The 16000-nt window shown below is 63.1% G+C and overlaps 2 protein-coding genes across 4 annotated transcripts; both read left to right on the top strand.

Moving 5' to 3' along the window:
- The first annotated feature begins 410 nt into the window (after positions 1-410).
- MRGBP (MRG domain binding protein) lies at positions 411-5333 on the top strand. Of its 2 annotated transcripts, XM_029219403.1 has the most exons (5): positions 411-620; positions 969-1090; positions 3233-3314; positions 3597-3671; positions 4144-5333. In XM_029219403.1, the coding sequence occupies exons 1-5, from the start codon at positions 473-475 to the stop codon at positions 4329-4331; spliced, it is 615 nt and encodes a 204-aa protein (XP_029075236.1). In that variant the 5' UTR covers positions 411-472; the 3' UTR covers positions 4332-5333. The 2 variants fall into 2 exon arrangements, with proteins under 2 accessions (XP_029075236.1, XP_029075237.1); XM_029219404.1 differs by lacking the exons at positions 411-620; positions 969-1090 and adding an exon at positions 1962-2938 and having other exon boundaries at positions 4144-5156.
- Positions 5334-7669: 2336 nt separating this feature from the next.
- On the top strand, positions 7670-15102 carry OGFR (opioid growth factor receptor). Of its 2 annotated transcripts, none has more exons than XM_029221801.1 (7): positions 7670-7972; positions 9702-9764; positions 10407-10485; positions 11370-11448; positions 12215-12281; positions 12924-13072; positions 13777-15102. In XM_029221801.1, the coding sequence occupies exons 1-7, from the start codon at positions 7670-7672 to the stop codon at positions 14792-14794; spliced, it is 1758 nt and encodes a 585-aa protein (XP_029077634.1). In that variant the 3' UTR covers positions 14795-15102. The 2 variants fall into 2 exon arrangements, with proteins under 2 accessions (XP_029077634.1, XP_029077633.1); XM_029221800.1 differs by having other exon boundaries at positions 12215-12464.
- The last annotated feature ends 898 nt before the right edge of the window (positions 15103-16000 follow it).

The raw sequence follows: 16000 nt of genomic DNA, 5'->3' as shown, positions 1-16000 counted from the left end.
GGGGAGGATGGGCCGGGACGCCCCTGCCCCGGTGCGCAGGAGCCCTCTGCAGCGCTCAGGCCAGGGGCAATGGAAGCTCTTGGAGCCCACACTCGCAGGCATTGTAGGTTGCCTGTTGCTTTTCTTTTTAGCTTTTTTACTGGGGTGTAACTTGAAATTCCGCCATTTAAAGCGTACAGTTCAGCGGGGTTTACCCCGAGCTGTGCAGATATCGCCACAACCTAATTTAGGGCGATTCCATCCCTCTCCCCAAACGCACTCCTTCCAGTGATCCGCACTCTGACGGCGCTGCGCCGCGGGACCGGGCCGCCAGGGGGCGCCGCGACCCAGCCCTCAGCTGCGCCTGCGCAGGCGCCGCGCGCGAGCCCGAGAGCGAACCCACCGAGCGCGCGCCCGCCCCGTGGAGTGCGCCTGCGCGGAGCCCGTGGCCGCGCCAGCTCCCGCAGGGGGCTCGTCGCTGGGCGGCCGGGCTATGGGGGAGGCTGAGGTGGGCGGCGGCGGCGCGGCGGGCGACAAGGGGCCGGGGGAAGCGGCCACCAGCCCTGCCGAGGAGACGGTGGTGTGGAGCCCCGAGGTGGAGGTGTGCCTCTTCCACGCCATGCTGGGCCACAAGCCCGTCGGTGAGCGGAGCGCCGCGCACCCGCGTGGGGGCGGGGCGGCGGGCAACGGCCGGGGGCGCGCGCGGGGCGGACGGGGCGGGGCCTCCTGTGCCTGCACCCCCGCCGACCCTGCCCCCACCTGCGCACCCCACCCCCTCCCTCAGCCCCCGCTCCTGCGCCCAGCCACCCAGGCCCCTCTTTACTCCTTCCCCGCTGACCCCTGCCCTTTCCTCTCCCCCCGCACCCCTGCTCCCCTAACCCCCACCCCCTCCAACCACGGGCCCCTCTCGCCCCCTTGCCCCCCACCTCTCTTCTCCACCCTACCTGCTGGCCCGCCCCTCCGCACAAGCTGACCCCTTCCTTCTGCAGGTGTGAACCGGCACTTCCACATGATCTGTATCCGAGACAAGTTCAGCCAGAACATCGGGCGGCAGGTCCCATCCAAGGTCATCTGGGACCACCTGAGCACCATGTATGACATGCAGGCACTGGTGAGCAGGACCCCACCCTCCCCAGTCCTCCCAGGGCCAGAGCCCCTCGCTCCCCAGACAGAGCTGGTGGCAGGGAGCCCCCTTCATGCCTCCTCCCTGGGTCCTTGCCAGGCCCTGGCCTCAGGGACCTTGATGTCTGGGATGTCCCACAGGGGACCAGTTGTTGAACAAGATAGCTCTGAGTAGTTTTACGAAAAACACAAGCCTAATGACGGTAGCTAGTTATCGCATGGAACTACCTTAGGTGGGGGGTTGGGGGGTGGTCGGTTAAGATCTTGCCAGGAGATAACTAGGGAGCTGAAGCTCATGGGAGGGGGCTCTTAGGCCATTGTCAGTCTTGTGGAAAGTCCCCGAGTGCTACAGGCAGGGAGGTGACCGGGTCTGAGTCACATTAAGATGAATATGGTGGTTTCTGTGAGAACCAGGCAGGCAGGGGCCCAGGCCTCATGGAACCCCCAGCTGGCCGTGTCTGAGGGGGAAAAGGTTAACTAGGTAACCAGGATGGCAGAAAAGACAGGTGGGCATTCCCGGCAGAGGAATGGCAGGTGTCAAGGCCCTGTGGCAGCAGGCATTGGAGCGTCAGGGAACGCAGAGGAGGCCGGGGTGTCTTTAGAATGAGTGGGAGTGGGGATGTCAGGTGACCAGCAGGGTGGGAGACCGTGCTGGGGTTAGGCAAGGCTCTGCCTCTCCTCGGGGCGTGGGGCTGCCCCAGCCCCCCATCTGAGACCTGCTGCACATCTGTGAGGTGGAGAGCGAAACCCGGGCCTTCTTGTGTCCATAAACCGCGCTGCCATTTGCTCCCTGTCGGTCTTGGGCAAGTCGTTTGCGTCTCGTCATCCTCGCATAGATAGGGGAACTGACAGCTGGGCCCTGGAACTGACCTCCTGGCCCACAGTCAGTACCCTGGAAACTCGAGGACAAGCCGCTAAACTAAAGCGGGCCCTGCAGAGGGGCCGTGCCCATGAGCTGGGGCCCCGCTCCCCGAGAATTCCTGTGTTCAGAGGCTTCACAGGGCTCCCATGCTTGTCACGTTGGGGGTCACCTGACCCCCAGGAACTTCCTGCACCCCGACTCCAGGCTGGGGGCCAGCAGCTAGACACAGAGATGAGTGTGGCAGGGCCCCTGTCCTGGGGGGCCCTGGTGTGGTAGGAGAGACAGTTGGCTCTCAGGCACCGGCCCTGGCTCCAAGGTCCTGTGGCCGTGACGCCCAGCACAGGGCCCACGTGACACTGTGGGGGGCCACCCAGGGGTCTCAGCCCAGGACAGGTGGCCCTTCCCCCCCCCCCCCCCCCGCTTCCTTAGACCCCAGCACCGCTATGGAGCTGATGCCTCGGTCCCCTGGGGCCTCGTAAATATGAGTCTGTGGACCGCACCCCACAAGGTGACCATGAGCCCAGGAGCCCTCGGGGTTTGCGAAGCTCCCGGATGCTGGTTGGCACATTTACATGCTGACCACCTGGCTTGTCAGCACAGCTCCCAAGTTGGGGACTGGAGGCCCTGTCTCCTGACCCCCCTCCCAACCTAGAGACCCTTCCCACCAGCTCACCTTTCTCTTCGTCTGGTGGTCCGTGTTTTCGGGGCCTCTCTCCCTCTGGCATGTGTGTGACCTCCCTCCATTTTGCTTTGCTTACCTGGTTTCCACGGGGGTGGCTCTCCCTGCCTCCCTGGCTCCTTCCCCCCGGACACGGGACCCAGGCACCATGGCCTTTGCTCACGGCTGTCGCGGGCCCTGAAGGCGCTCTCCTGGAGGGGGAGCCCATGCAGCCAGGCCACACCGGCATGACAGCACTGCCTGACTCTGCCCCCGGAGGCGTGCCAGCCGGCGGAGCGGCCCCAGCATCATCTCAGGTGACACTAAACCCTTATTCCCATTGTGATGCCTGCCTGTGGCCCGCACTGTAGTTTTGCCTTGTCTGGGTCTCTGTGACAAGCCAGCCCCTGTAGACTGCACAAGAGAAAGAAGAAAGGTCTCAGCCCTGCGCCTGCCCACTGCAGCCCCCAAGACGGTCACATGTGTTCATTGGTCACTCCTGAGTTGTCTCTTACATATCTTTAGTCACATTTTCTTTTAAATGTGACTTTTAAAATCAAGTTTTCTTCTTTGTTTCTTAAAAAAACCCAAAATGCCCTGTTTGCCATCAGCATGAGTCTGAGATTCTTCCATTCCCAAATCCAGAGAGGAACTTCGTCCTTCCAGAAGAAATCATTCAAGAAGTCCGAGAAGGTAAGACTCGGGCGAGAGCAGATTTGGGAACTAGGAAAGGCCGAGGGTGGTGGTGTCAGGGTGAAGGTCAGGAGCCTCGGGGAGTGAGCGTCACTGGCAGGGGGATGCTGGGCCCTCTTGGAGGGGGAGGTCTGGGGGCCCCCGGGACGGGGGGAGGACATCCTGAAGGACATACGCGCCTCCCGAGTCAGGAGGAGCCCTGGCCTGAGCCGCTGCAGGTCGGGTGGGGCTGTGGCGCCGACCGCCCCAGGCTCTAGGTCACCGTCGGCCGTCTCCCCCCAGGAAAAGTGGTCATTGAGGAGGATACGAACGAGGAAATGAAGGAAGACGTGGACCCCCACAATGTGGCCGATGATGGTAAGTATGGAGCTCGCCCGCCCCTCCTGGGGCCCCAGGGGCACAGCACCCCAGCCTGGCCAGGCCTCCCCGTCACGGGCAGCCAGGGCCTGGCGTCTGGCTCAGCAGCTGAGAAGGCCGCTTCCGTGTGCTCAGGCAGAGCCTCCCACGCTGGGACGTCACGCACGGGGCGGGGAAGGGGGCACAGGGCAGCCTGGCCCCGGGCCCGGTCAGTGGTCACGGGGTGCAGGAGGGTGTCCGACTGAAGTGGAACGGGTGGCAGCCGTCTCAGTGCAGGGCGAACCCCAAGGAGCAAAGACGGGCATGGCTGGGCCTCGCTCCCCCAAGGGGCAGGCCACATGGGTACCCCCAGTTCGGGAGGAGCCTTTTGGGGTCAGTGTCATGTATGTAGGTGTAGACTTCTTAAACTGAACAGGAAGATGAAATAAAATTTTGGATATTCTGTTTTCAGCCAAATGATTTTGTCTCCCAGTTTTTTCATCTTCAGGAAGCTTGGGGAAAGCAACAGAAAAGTCCAGCAAAGACAAAGACAAGAGCAACTCAGACTTGGGGTCCAAAGAGGGGCCGGACAAGCGGAAGCGCAGCCGGGTCACCGACAAAGTCCTGACCGCCAACAGCAACCCCTCCAGCCCCAGCGCGGCCAAGCGGCGCCGGACGTAGACGCTCACAGCAGGCGGGCACCGTGGTCACCAGGCAGTCGGCGGGTCAAATGCCACTGGGCCTGCTGCCTGCCCTCAGGTGCCAGAGGCTCCCGCGGTGCCACTCAGATCGCCTGGGCTCAGATGGCCCCTGACGACCGGAACAGGACCCGTTCAGATGCTGAGACCCGAGAGGTGTGAGCCCAGGCCACGATCACGCCGGACACTCGTGGCTTCGTGACGACGGCTGAGCTGCGCCTGTGGCTAAGCGTTGGCACGGGCCTGCAAACCAGGCTGCGTGGGCAGAGAGCGGGGCACAGCCAGCAATAACACACCGACCCCCTCTGTGCTCTGAGGAGCCCCAGTCTTCCCGTTCGTCCATCTGTCCATCTGTCTACCGCTGTCAACCGACTGCGGCCTCAGGAGAGCGTCAGGCCGCGGGCGCCGGCCCCTCCACCACCCGAGAGACTGAGAACTGGGTGTTTTGCCTCACTCACTTGTACTGTAACGATGTATATAATTTGGTTGGTGTTTCACTATTTAATTTTTAAGGAGCCTATTTTACTAGTGTTTTATATGAAAAAAAATACTGCAGAAGTTAAACCTGTGTTGTATTTTTTCTGAGACGTTTTGTTTTAAGGTAACAGACTACTGAGATAATTTTTGCTCAGTTTTTATATGCCGATACAGAGAATTTGTAGCGGTTATTTTTGTATTCTCAAGTAACTTGCAACAGACCAAATGAGCATGTGGAGGGCGGCAGGACGTGGGGCTGACCCGCCGCAGCCTGGGCCCCAGGCTGACCGAGGTACGCTTGTGTTTGACTGAGGGACATTAAAACACAAAAAAGCAACCTGGAGTTGTGTGATTTTGATACCAAAGTAAGTTAACTTCTCCTACAATAGGAAGTTGTATTTTTTCAAGATTTATAACTGAAGCTAACTTTGATGTACTGGATCACTTGATACAATGAATATACAACCTAGTAACAACGGGTTCCAGTGGCTACTTTGTTGCATGTAAGCAACACTTCAAATGCAAAATGTCAGGAGAGCAAACCAGCGGGAACTGGTGCCTCCTTCCCAAGAACAAACGAACGTGAAGGCGAGAATTCTGGCTGAGCTTGTGTTGAGAGGCACAGCCGGGCCTCCCGAGTGACGGTGAAGGTGCTCGCCCTCATCTTGACAAACCACGAGGACATTGAATGCCACCCGTCCCCCAGCACCAGGAGCACGAGGTCAGAACAGGCTGAGCCCACGAGGCCAGGCCAGGAGCTCCATGGGCTGAGGCCACCTGGCGCGGGGTCGGAGGCCGGCACTCGCTTCCCCGGCAGGGCTGACGTCCGGCAGTGTCTCGTGTCAGGTTGAGTGTCTTGGGTCGGGTCTGCCGACCCTGAGCAGCCCTGGCCTTCCAGCCCGACTTTCCTGTGTGGGCAGCTGGGGCAGAAGCTTGCACCCCATGGTCAGACCTGCTGCATGGGGGGGGCCCCCGTGGGGTAAGTCTCCAGCAGAAGATCACAGCCTCGGCGGTAACCTCCTGCCACGGGTCGGGGGGGGGGGGGGGATCTAGACGGAGCCCAGGTGCAGTTGGGTGTGACTGGCACTTGTAAAGTGGAAGCTGGGCAGCACCTGAGAACAAGCCTTGTGTGTGGCCGCAGGCAGCCGTGGGAAGGCTGTGCTCTGAGCGCCGCAGGCTGGGGCCACGGCCCTGTCTCCGCTGCATGCTTGTCTGTTCTCTGGGGCAGAGCGGGGGAGCCTGCCCACCCACGTGCTGTCAGAGCTGCCCAACCCTGGAGGGCACCCCAGCACCCATCAGTGCCTCCATCAGAGGCTGGAAGTCACAGCCAGGGTCTCCGAGGCCAGCTGCAAGTCAGCTAAGGTGAAGGCCAGGCCCGTGGCCGCAGCCTGCGGTGGGCCAGCCCCACCCGATGCTTGGCGGCTCTTCTATCACCTGCTCCTCGGGACACCTGCCCAGGCCATCGGTGGCAGACGATTTGCAGAAATGCCCAGAGCTCCATACCTTTGGCGGAGTCACCACTGTCCTTTTAGAAAGTCATCCAGGCAAGATGGTACCCAGAGAGGTAACAGGTTGGTGAGCCTGCAAGGAATTGGCACCAGCACCAAAAAAGGTCTTTAGCTGTGCCCGTGGCCAAGATTGGCAGGTTCTGTTCAGCTCTGGGTCGTTCCCGGCTGCACAGCTTGAGGACTGTCACGTCCCCTGAGGCCTGGTAGATGACTTGCAGGGCTGGGCGAGGTCAGCATCCCCGGGGGCTGGGCTGGGCCTCAGTCTGTGTTGAACAGCCCCGAGGGTGATCCCCGGTCATTTCTGCCTCCAGGTGTTTGGGTCTTTGCCTGGTGCCCCCTCGTAAGTGCAGGCAGCCCCTGTGCTTTCTTATAACCATTATAATGCAGCAAGGGGGACAGGAGGGCAGACCCACGAGGACACTGCACTATGGGACTCTCTACTGGAGAGAGACTTTCCCGCTGGCCTTGAAGAAGCAAACTGCCCAGTTGTGAACTTTTGGAGGGGACACAGGGATCTCTGCCCTACTGCTCAGGAAGATGGGTTCTACCAACCATCTGAGGGGGCTTGAAAGCAGTTCAGTCCCCAAAGGAAATCTGATGAGGCTGCTGCCCCAGCCGACACCTGGAGGGCATCCTGGGGGGACACCTGGGAGACAACTTCCAGGGGGTGTCCTCCTGGAGGCATCCTTGCGGGGGGACATCCTCCACGCATTCGTACAGGGTGGGGGACATCTGCTGTGGACAACCTCCAGGGGGCCACTCTTCGGGGGACATCCTGCCTCAGGTCATCCTGAGGGGGCACCATGGTGGAGAGAGGTATCCTCCAGGGGGAATGTTCTGGAGGGGAAGGGACATTCTGGGGGGTGCTCTGGGGGACAGGGACCCTCTGGAAACATCCTCAGAGGAGAGGGCATCCTGGGCTAAATTCTTCTGAGGAGGACGTGGGGGCGGGGCTTCTTCCAGGGGATGGTTCTGGACTTCTAGGATGTAAGCATCCTCCAAGAAAAAGATCTCCAGGGTGGGGATCTCAGGGTGGAGGGGAACATTCCCGGACAGTGGAAGAGAGACTTTTCAGGTTGGTGGGCTGGGGAGGCAAGCATCCTCCAGGGAAACATCTTTGGGAGGGACGTTTTCCCAGGGGAAAGGGGTATTCTGGGAGGATCCTGAGGGGGTGTCCTCGGGGAGCATCCTCCAGGGGGCCTCTCCAGGGAAAAATCACCAAGGTGGGCATGTGGGGGGCAACCTCACGGGGGAAGGGGGTGAGCGTCCTCCGGAGGAGCCTTCTCGGGGTTATGGGCCTCCTCCAGGGGGACATCCTTCAGGAGTCCTCCTGGGGATGGGCCTCCTCCGGGCGGGGCGGACGGAGTCGCCAGCCCCGGGCCCGCCCCCGACCCGCCCCTGCCACGCCCCCGGCACGCCCCCGGCACGCCCCCGCGCTTCCTCCCTCTATCACTTTCGCTTCCGCCGGAGCGGGTCCCGCCGACGCTGGAGTATGGAGGACCCGGACTGCGACTCGACCTGGGAGGAGGACGAGGAGGAGGACGGCGAGGGCCCGAGGGCCGGAGCCGACGAGGATGGCGAGGCCGGCGCTCCGCGGGACGTGGAGGCCGAGGCGGACGCGCGGCCCAACGCGTTCCAGGTGCCGCCCCCGCGCGCTGGGGACCCGGCGCCCCTGGGGAGGCCGCGTTGGACTAGGGGGCAAGGCCCGGCTCCTGGAAAATCGTTGCTCCCCCGACCCCGGGGCCGAGTGTGGAGGCCCCTCCCGGAGACCCGGCTTGGGGCCCGGCTCCCCATCTCCAACGGTTGCCCTCTTCCCGGCCCTGTCCTCCTCCCCCATCGTGATCCCCAGGGCACCCTGAGATCCGCCCCCCGCACCAGGGCACCTTGCAGGGAATCCAGGGCCACCCTCAGACCCCTGTCCCCAGGACCAGATCTGCGTAAGGACACCTCTTCAAGGGGGTGGCCCCGCACATCCTGGACTCCCCAGCCTCTGTCCTACCCCAGCCTCAGGCCCTGGCTCTGTCCTCTAAAGAGGCCCCAGCCCTCAGTGCTGGCCACCTCCACTGCTCCTCTCGGCCTCCTGGAGCTCCCTCCTCCACCCGGCGCCCCTCGGGGGTCACCTCACTCTGCCCCACTGTCCAGGACTCCAGCTTCCCTCAGGCCCCAGAGCCCCCAGCCTGCCCCACCCCCACTGATCCTCACTGGGCACAGCACCCACCCACTCTGGCTGGGGCTGACCTCACTTCGTCTTGGAGGTGGCCTTAGAGGCTACATGTGTGTGGTGTGCCTGTGCCAGGGTGGCCGGCTGTGCCCACCGGTTACTCGTCGCCACTGGTTACTTGTCATAACCATGGTTACTCATTATTACCAGAGGTTACTTGCTAGCGCTCGCCGGGTGTTACATTCCCAGAGTGGGTGCAGCTGGGGTTCTGGGTAAGAGGGAAGGCCCCAAGTGGTAGCTGTCACCATGTGTCCCCCTCACTTTGGGATGAGGGCGTCCTGGCACCATGTCTAGGGAGTCTTGAATTCCAGCCTGTGTGGTGTCGGGGATGGATTCTGCCTGTAGCAAATGAGAGCTCTGGTTTTCAGGTTTCTCTCTGTGTCTTGGACTGGTCAGTCAGCGAGAGGGACCCCAAGGGGCTCCTGGGCCTGGCTGGAAGGCCGGCGGCCTCGGCACTTCTCTAGTGTTTCAGGGAGGTAGGCTGGGCAGTGGTCTGGGTCACAGGTCACAGGAGTCACAGGGCAGGAATCTGGCTCTTTCCCCAGGCAGATGCCCACCGGGCATGGTGCAGCGTAGGTGAGAGGACACTGTCACCACCGTAGCTCCATGGGCAGACAAATGGAAACTGACTGAGGGATGGGGCCAGCTTCTGCTGAGTTTCAGTTTCATCCGCTGTCCATTGGCCACACTGGCATCTGGCTAAGAAACCCACCATGGGAAGCATCTGGGGCCCCTCCTGGCAAGGCCACTGCCCTTAGGGACACAGCCCCTTAGGTGACAACTTAGAGCACAGCGCAAGGAGGAAGTGCTGGGAAAGGCGGGGTTCCCAGGGCAAGGTCCTGGGGTGTGATCCAAGCAGGGTAGCCAGCAAACATGGGAGGAGAAAGTGAAACTAGAGTTAGGGGGGCTCTACCCCAAGAATGCACATTGGCCTGGGGTTCCTGAGGGCTGGAGCGAGCAGCAGGGGCCAGCCTCACTGCAGCTACTCCGACCCCCTCTGATTTTGCTGACAGCTAGCCCAGGTCCTTGCTGCCGTCACCAGGATGGGGGCTCCGTGGGGTGGGTCCTGCTTGCTGGCTGCCTTGAGGAGTGGGGAGGGTCTCCTTGGGGGTGGGTCTCATCCAATCTCCTCTCTTCCCAACTCAAGGTGACAGGGTCCCGAAACTGGCGAGCAGCGCGGGACACACGCAGGTACCGGCACCACTACCCGGTAGGTAGCTGCCTGCAGCGCCCTTGCCCCCTGCAGCCCACCCGGGACCAAATCCTCCTCCCGGAGAAGGCCAGCTGGACAGTGTCCCACCAGCCCTTCTCAGACAATGTCCCACGTCCTGCCGGACACCCCAGCTGGGCCTGCTGCTTCTTCCCCTAATCATGGGGTGACAGCACGGCGCCCTAACTCCCATCTCAGTGCCCTTACCTTTAAAACACGTGACGGCGCCAGCCGGCAGCTCATCCACAGGAGGCCCAGCACCGCTAGCCCGTCTCACAGCCTCCTTTCCCTCAGCCCCGGCTGTCTGCACCCAAGAGTCTCAGGTGATCCCTGGGCTGTCTTTGGGGTGCAGATGAAGGGGACCTCCCAGCCCTGGCCCGCGTTGGCGGGGGGAAGGTCGTCGCTGGTGGTCAGAGGTGACTGCTGTCCCCCAAGTGTGGAGGCTCGTCCTCACCTTCAGGGTGGAGGGCGCAGGCTTGGCACTCGGGGTCTTCACCAGCCTTCCGGATGCCTGGAGGTTCAGGGGCCAAGAGCAGACACCCACTCCCTCCCACCCATCCCGGGAACGCTTCAGCGTCAGGGGCCCTTGGAGGCGGCCCGTTTTGGTGATACCCTGTCTGGCACCTCTCTCTGGCTTCTCAGGATTTGGTGGAAGGAGATGCCAGTGGTGACATGCCCAACCTGAGTTTCTACAAAAACGAGATTCGGTTCCTGCCTAACGGTGTGTACCTGCTCAGCTGCTGACAGCTCCAGCCTCGGGGGGCCCCCTTCTCCCCTCTGCCTGTCTGGTCTGCTGGGACCTGGTTTGGACACGTGGCTTTCGGGTAGCCCCACGGGGCCCCCTGGAAGCTGCCGAGGGGCTGCCAGGTCCCCAACCCTTGGCCTGGCTCCACTGGCCAACATGCTCCGAAGGGCCAGGCAAGGAATGCTGGTGGCTTTGCAGGCCGCACCGTCTCTGTCCGACTACCTGACTCTCCCTCTATAGTGGGAAAGCAGCATATGTAAACTAACAGGAAAGAACAGTTTTTACGGTTTTAAATGGTTGGGGAAGATTTAAGATATAATAACATTTTGTGACATGTGAAAATCATATGAGATTCAGATTTCAGTGTCCATAGTGAGGTTTCCTTGGAACCCACCCATGCTTTTGTACTTACGCGTTGTCTGTGGCTGCTTTCCTGCCACAGCACAGGCCGGTGGCCTCAGCTGTTCCCCTCCTGGCCCTTTGCAGAAACGGGCTGCCTTGCGGGAGACCAGGCTGCCGGGTGGGGCTCGGCTGCAGGTTCTGTTTGAGGGCAGAATTCCGGCCAGCAGCCTGTGCTTTGTGGGCTACGGCGAGGCCCCCCCTGCTGCAAAGACAGGAGCAGGTTTGGGACCACTTGTCCTTCCTGGATGGGGCCTGCCCACTCAGGTCTGCCCTCCATCAGCAATAAGGGTCCGCTTTCCAGGTGGCAGAGTGGCAGTCGGCCAAAGTGGGGTTAAAATCACACGAGATGTGCACAGCCTGAAGCTGCCAGGCCCCGAGGTCCTCACGAAAGGAGCGGAGGGCAGTGGGGGAAGGGGCTTTCAGGAGCCCTGGCTGACTTGTCCCCGTGGGGCTCCCAGGCTGTTTCATTGAAGACATTCTTCAGAACTGGAAGGAAGAGTACGGCCTCCTGGAGGATAATCACTCCTACATCCAGTGGTGAGTGGGCAGGGCGGGGCTGAGCTTGCAGGGCGGGGCTCCGGAGGAGAGGCTTGAGGCCCCCCCCAGGCTGGAGCCTGGCTCCGCCTCTCCCAGGCACAACACTGCCCTCAGGGCCCAGTGCCCGGCACTGCTGGCGGGGCAGGGGAGACCGGGTCCTGCAGTCTGGGTTCTCCTGGGTTCTCCAGCTGTGAACAGCCTCTGCCACTGGGAGCTGACACCGCTCCTGGGGACAGGAAGAGCAGCAAACCAGCGGACCGGAGGCCCCATGAGCCTGTCCCGAGCCTGTCCGCGGAGCCCCTGTGCCGCGGGGGCGGGTTCTAACAGTGCCTTGAGGTGCCCCTGGATGCTGCCCCACAAACGCAGTGTCCTTTAAGGACAGCTTGCAGGGGGCCAACCCGGGGCGCAGGGTTCCCCGGGGAATAATTCCACAGCATTAATGATGGGAGGAACAGGAGAATGTGAAAATGAAAAGGAATGGAGGGCTTCCCGGGGGGCGGCTGGCAGGTGCCTTTGCTGCTGAGTGGGCAAGCTAGGACTTCTGTAGGTGGGTCTGCCCTGGGCCCTCATTCTGGGCACCCTCCCTGGAGCTCTCCCACCCTTGCCCCTTGGCTTTACTGATTGGTGAGAACCTGTGGCACATGTGGTCCAGCCAGCCCCCGGAGGCAAGCGGAGAGCCGCCCCAGGCTGCCCAGCCAACGCGTGCCAAGTGGCTGGTGGCCCACGTCTGCCACTGACGGGGCCTGTGCCATCTCTTCCTTCACAGGCTGTTTCCCCTGCGGGAGCCAGGAGTGAACTGTCACGCCAAGCCCCTCACGCTCCAAGAGGTCGAGGTGAGCTCTAAAGGCCAGGGGAGGGGCCTGGCTGGCCACAGGGGTTCACGTGCCCCTTCAGGAGCTGCTGGCGGTACAGGAGCTAGAGGAGCCCCTCCCCCCAGCCATGTAATTATCTTCCCTCCCAAGTGGTCCTCGCCTCTGCCCTCAGTGCTCCTTGCAGGCTTCCAGAGAAATCCGACGGTGAGGATCGCTCACATCCAGGGGTCCAGGGCAGGGGCCACGAGCAGAGTCAGAGTGCCCGGGCTCTGCCTTGGTCAGCCCTGGTTTGGGCTGGATTGGGGATGCCCTGGATGATCGGGAGGGGGCTCCAGGAGCCAAGGAGCCCGCAAGAGAGGCCAAGCAGGCGCACCAAGAAGACAGGGTGGGTGCTTGCTGCCCCCTGTCCAGCCCTGGAGTCCCTTAGGTCCCCTCTCAGGTCAGGGAGTTCCTCCTGGGGCTACAGCAGCACCTCAGGCCTCAGAGAGACCCTGCGACAGCTCAGAGCGAAGAGAGCATCCCTGGGCTTCTGCACCCTGACGCTTCACCCTAAGGGTCTGAGCCGAAGCCCCGGGATGAATCGGGGACCGAGGGCGGCGTGCGGCCCCACACTGCACTGGCGCCACCCTGAGCTCCCTGCTGCTCTCGGGGGGCGTTTTGCAGGCGTTTAAAAGCTCCACGGAGGCCAGGAAGCGGTTGGTCCAGGCCTACGAGCTCATGCTGGGCTTCTTCGGCATCCAGCTCAAGGACCGAGACACGGGCCGCGTGTGCCGAGCGCAGAACTACCAGAAGCGCTTCCAGAACCTCAGCTGGTGAGGGTGCTGCTCAGCCCGGGCCCAGCAGCTCGGGGGGCCGCATAGCCGGACTCAGGCTGGGGGCGAGGCCTGCGGGGCCGGTGCCTGAGGCTCTGGGCATCCTCCTTGCCTGCAGAGCGGGGGTGGACCCCACCTGATAGGGGTGTGAGCACTAAAGAAAGCCGCGTGAGTCCACAAGCTTCTTGGCTGTGCCCTCCTGCCCACGTGGGCATGGGTCAGGTTGTCAGGGGAGCTCCATCACCATCACAGCGTCCCTGAGCCTCGCACCCGCTGGGGGTGGCAGGCACACTCCCCTCTCCTGCCTTGGGAAACGCTGGGCTTGGGGGAGGCACAGAGCATGACTCTGCTGATGGTACAACCGCCCTCGCCCATGGGTAACTGAGGCCCCCGCCTCTGGAGGGTCCCCATCTGGTCCTCTTCCAGCTGAGGTGGGGGTGGGTGTTCCATGGGACCAAGGGGACAGTCACCCTTCTAGAGGATGCATCACAATCCCTCACCTACGTGATCCAGGCTCACGGGCCGTCTTCTCAGGGACCGGGGCCCTGCAGGGGGAGCAGGTGGGAACAGAGACTGGCCTGTGGGCCGGAGTGTCTCTGCTGGTGGACATCAGGCTCTTGGGGTGGCGGGGGAGGGAAGGGTGGGCTTTGGCCGAGCGCCACCCAGCCCCGTGTAGCCCTGCCAGTGCCCCCTGTCCCCTCCAGGCACAGCCACAACAACCTCCGCATCACCCGCATCCTGAAGTCTCTGGGGGAGCTGGGCCTGGAGCACTACCAGGCCCCCCTGGCCCGCTTCTTCCTGGAGGAGACGCTGGTGCGCCGGCAGCTGCCGGGCTTGCGGCAGAGCGCCCTGGATTACTTTGTGTTCGCTGTGCGGTGCCGGCACCAGCGCCGTGAGCTGCTGTACTTCGCCTGGGAGCACTTCCGGCCCCGCTGCAGGTTCGTCTGGGGGCCCCACGACAAGCTGCAGAAGTTCAGGCCGTGCTCTCCTCCCTGCTCGCCCCGGCCGGCCCGCCCAAGGCAGGCCAACGGGGAGGAGAGCCCTGGGGAGCCCCTCCTTGAGGCCGCAGCCCAGGGGCAGACCTGCGGGCCAGGGAGGGATGAAGAGGGGGACCCGGTGGCCAAGGGTCCCCAGCCTCCCGGCACAGAGCCCCAGGAAGCTGGAGCCTCGGAGAAGGACCAGGGAGATGAGGCCGGCGACGAGCAGGGGCCAGAGTCTCCAAACCCCAAGGAGAGGAAGAAGAGGAAGTTGGAGGCGAATCTGCGGGCGCGGGTCCCAGGGGAGCCGGGCCCGAGCGCCTCGGAGGTGGAGAAGATCGCCCTGAACTTGGAGGGCTGTGCCCTCAGCCAGGGCAGCCTCGGGGCGGAGACCCAGGAAGTGGGCAGCCAAGCCCCGGAGGAGGCCGAGCAGCCCCGCCCCCAGCCCCTGGAGGCCAAGGTGGCTGACGACGTGAGGAAGCGCAGGAAGACTGACCAGGGTGCCAGGGATGGCACTGGGGTGGCAGCAGGTGATGGCACCGTGACGCTGGCCGCCGCCCAGCCCCCTGCCCCGTCAGGGCGCCCAGTGGCTGAAGAGGGTGAAAATGAGGTCAAAGAAGCAGCAGATGGCCCGGCAGGGCCGGAGCAGGGTGCCCCCGGGAGCCCAGCCACTGCAGGACCCGAGGTGGACGAGAGGGCAGAGCCCACGGAGGCAGGACCCTCTGTCCAGCCCGGAGAGCCTTAGGGAGGGGGATGCCCGGGGCCCTGCCCTGCCCCGCCGCAGGCCTGGGAGCCATGTGGCCAGCTGTTCCCCGCCTCCAGCGCTGCGGGCCTCTCCCTGCAGCCACCACTGCAACTGCTGGAAGGGCAGGCCCCCCTTGGGGAAGGCCAAGGCTTCAGCACCCTTCTTACCTCAACCTCACTTCCCGCCTCTTTCGTCCTCTGTGCCGCTGCCCGGCCCCCACCTTTGTAACCTGGCTCCTCATGGGCTGGGGGGTGGGAGGGGGGCTCATTTTCTTAGTCTGGTGCAGAGGCCTTTTCTGAATAAACTCATCTGACTTTTGAGTGTTTGGGCGTGGACGGTGGCCCTGTGGGTGGCCGGGGCAGGGGAGGGGCTGGCTTCATGAATGATGCTGGCTGGACGCCCTCTGGGTGCACGTGGCTTGGCTGTGGTACCACTTTGCCCGTGGGAGTGCCTGGGGTGTAGCAGTGGTGCAGGCCTCCTGGGCACCCTGACCCCAGAGCCGCTGGGGCTGGGCAGCTGGTCCCTCGGCTCCCCTCTGTCCCCTCCCTGGCGGCCACAGCTGCCCCTCACCCCATCGGTCCTCCACGCAGGGACCGGCCTGGGAACGGAGTGACTCCCTCCCTCAGCAGCCCCCACCCCGCAGGGCATGCTCCCCCTCAACCTGGCTTTGTCCCCTGTGCCAGGACCGCTCCCTTCCTTTCTACATCAGCACCAAGGACGAGGAGACTCGGAAGTGATGGAGGTCACACCTGGCGGGGGAGGGGGAGGGAGTTAGGGGCCGGGACCGGGGTCCCCTTTTCATGCTCTCCCCACAGCTCCTGTCCTGTGGGGAGGGGGATGGACAAACTGGAAGTCACTCGCTGGGGTGGGGGTGGGACATAGTGTCATCAGGTCCTCGTCCAGACCATTATGGGGCTCAGGTTCAGGTGGAGAAGCTTGGGGCGTGAAGTGAGAAGTGGACCCCATCGGAGCAATCCTTGGGGGCCGGATGTGCCCAGCAGTGGGGCCTGGGAACGGGAGGGCAGGCAGCTCGGGCCCACCTGACCCGCAAGCTTCGGGGAGAGTGACGGCCCAGAACAGGTGGGCAGCGACACCGGACTGACCGGTGGACGTGAGGCCAGCCTTGTGGCCTCTCCCCAGGCCACCGTGGCTATCTGGGTTCGAGGCAGGGGCAGCTCTCCAGGGGGAGGGTGTTTCCTGGCAGCA

Source organism: Monodon monoceros, unplaced genomic scaffold (genome assembly GCF_005190385.1).
Source record: "Monodon monoceros isolate NGI ecotype Baffin Bay Population unplaced genomic scaffold, NGI_Narwhal_1 Super_Scaffold_13, whole genome shotgun sequence".
Classification (NCBI taxonomy): domain Eukaryota; kingdom Metazoa; phylum Chordata; class Mammalia; order Artiodactyla; family Monodontidae; genus Monodon; species Monodon monoceros.
Note: the sequence above shows the minus strand (reverse complement) of the source record. Positions and strands in the feature narration are given on the sequence as shown.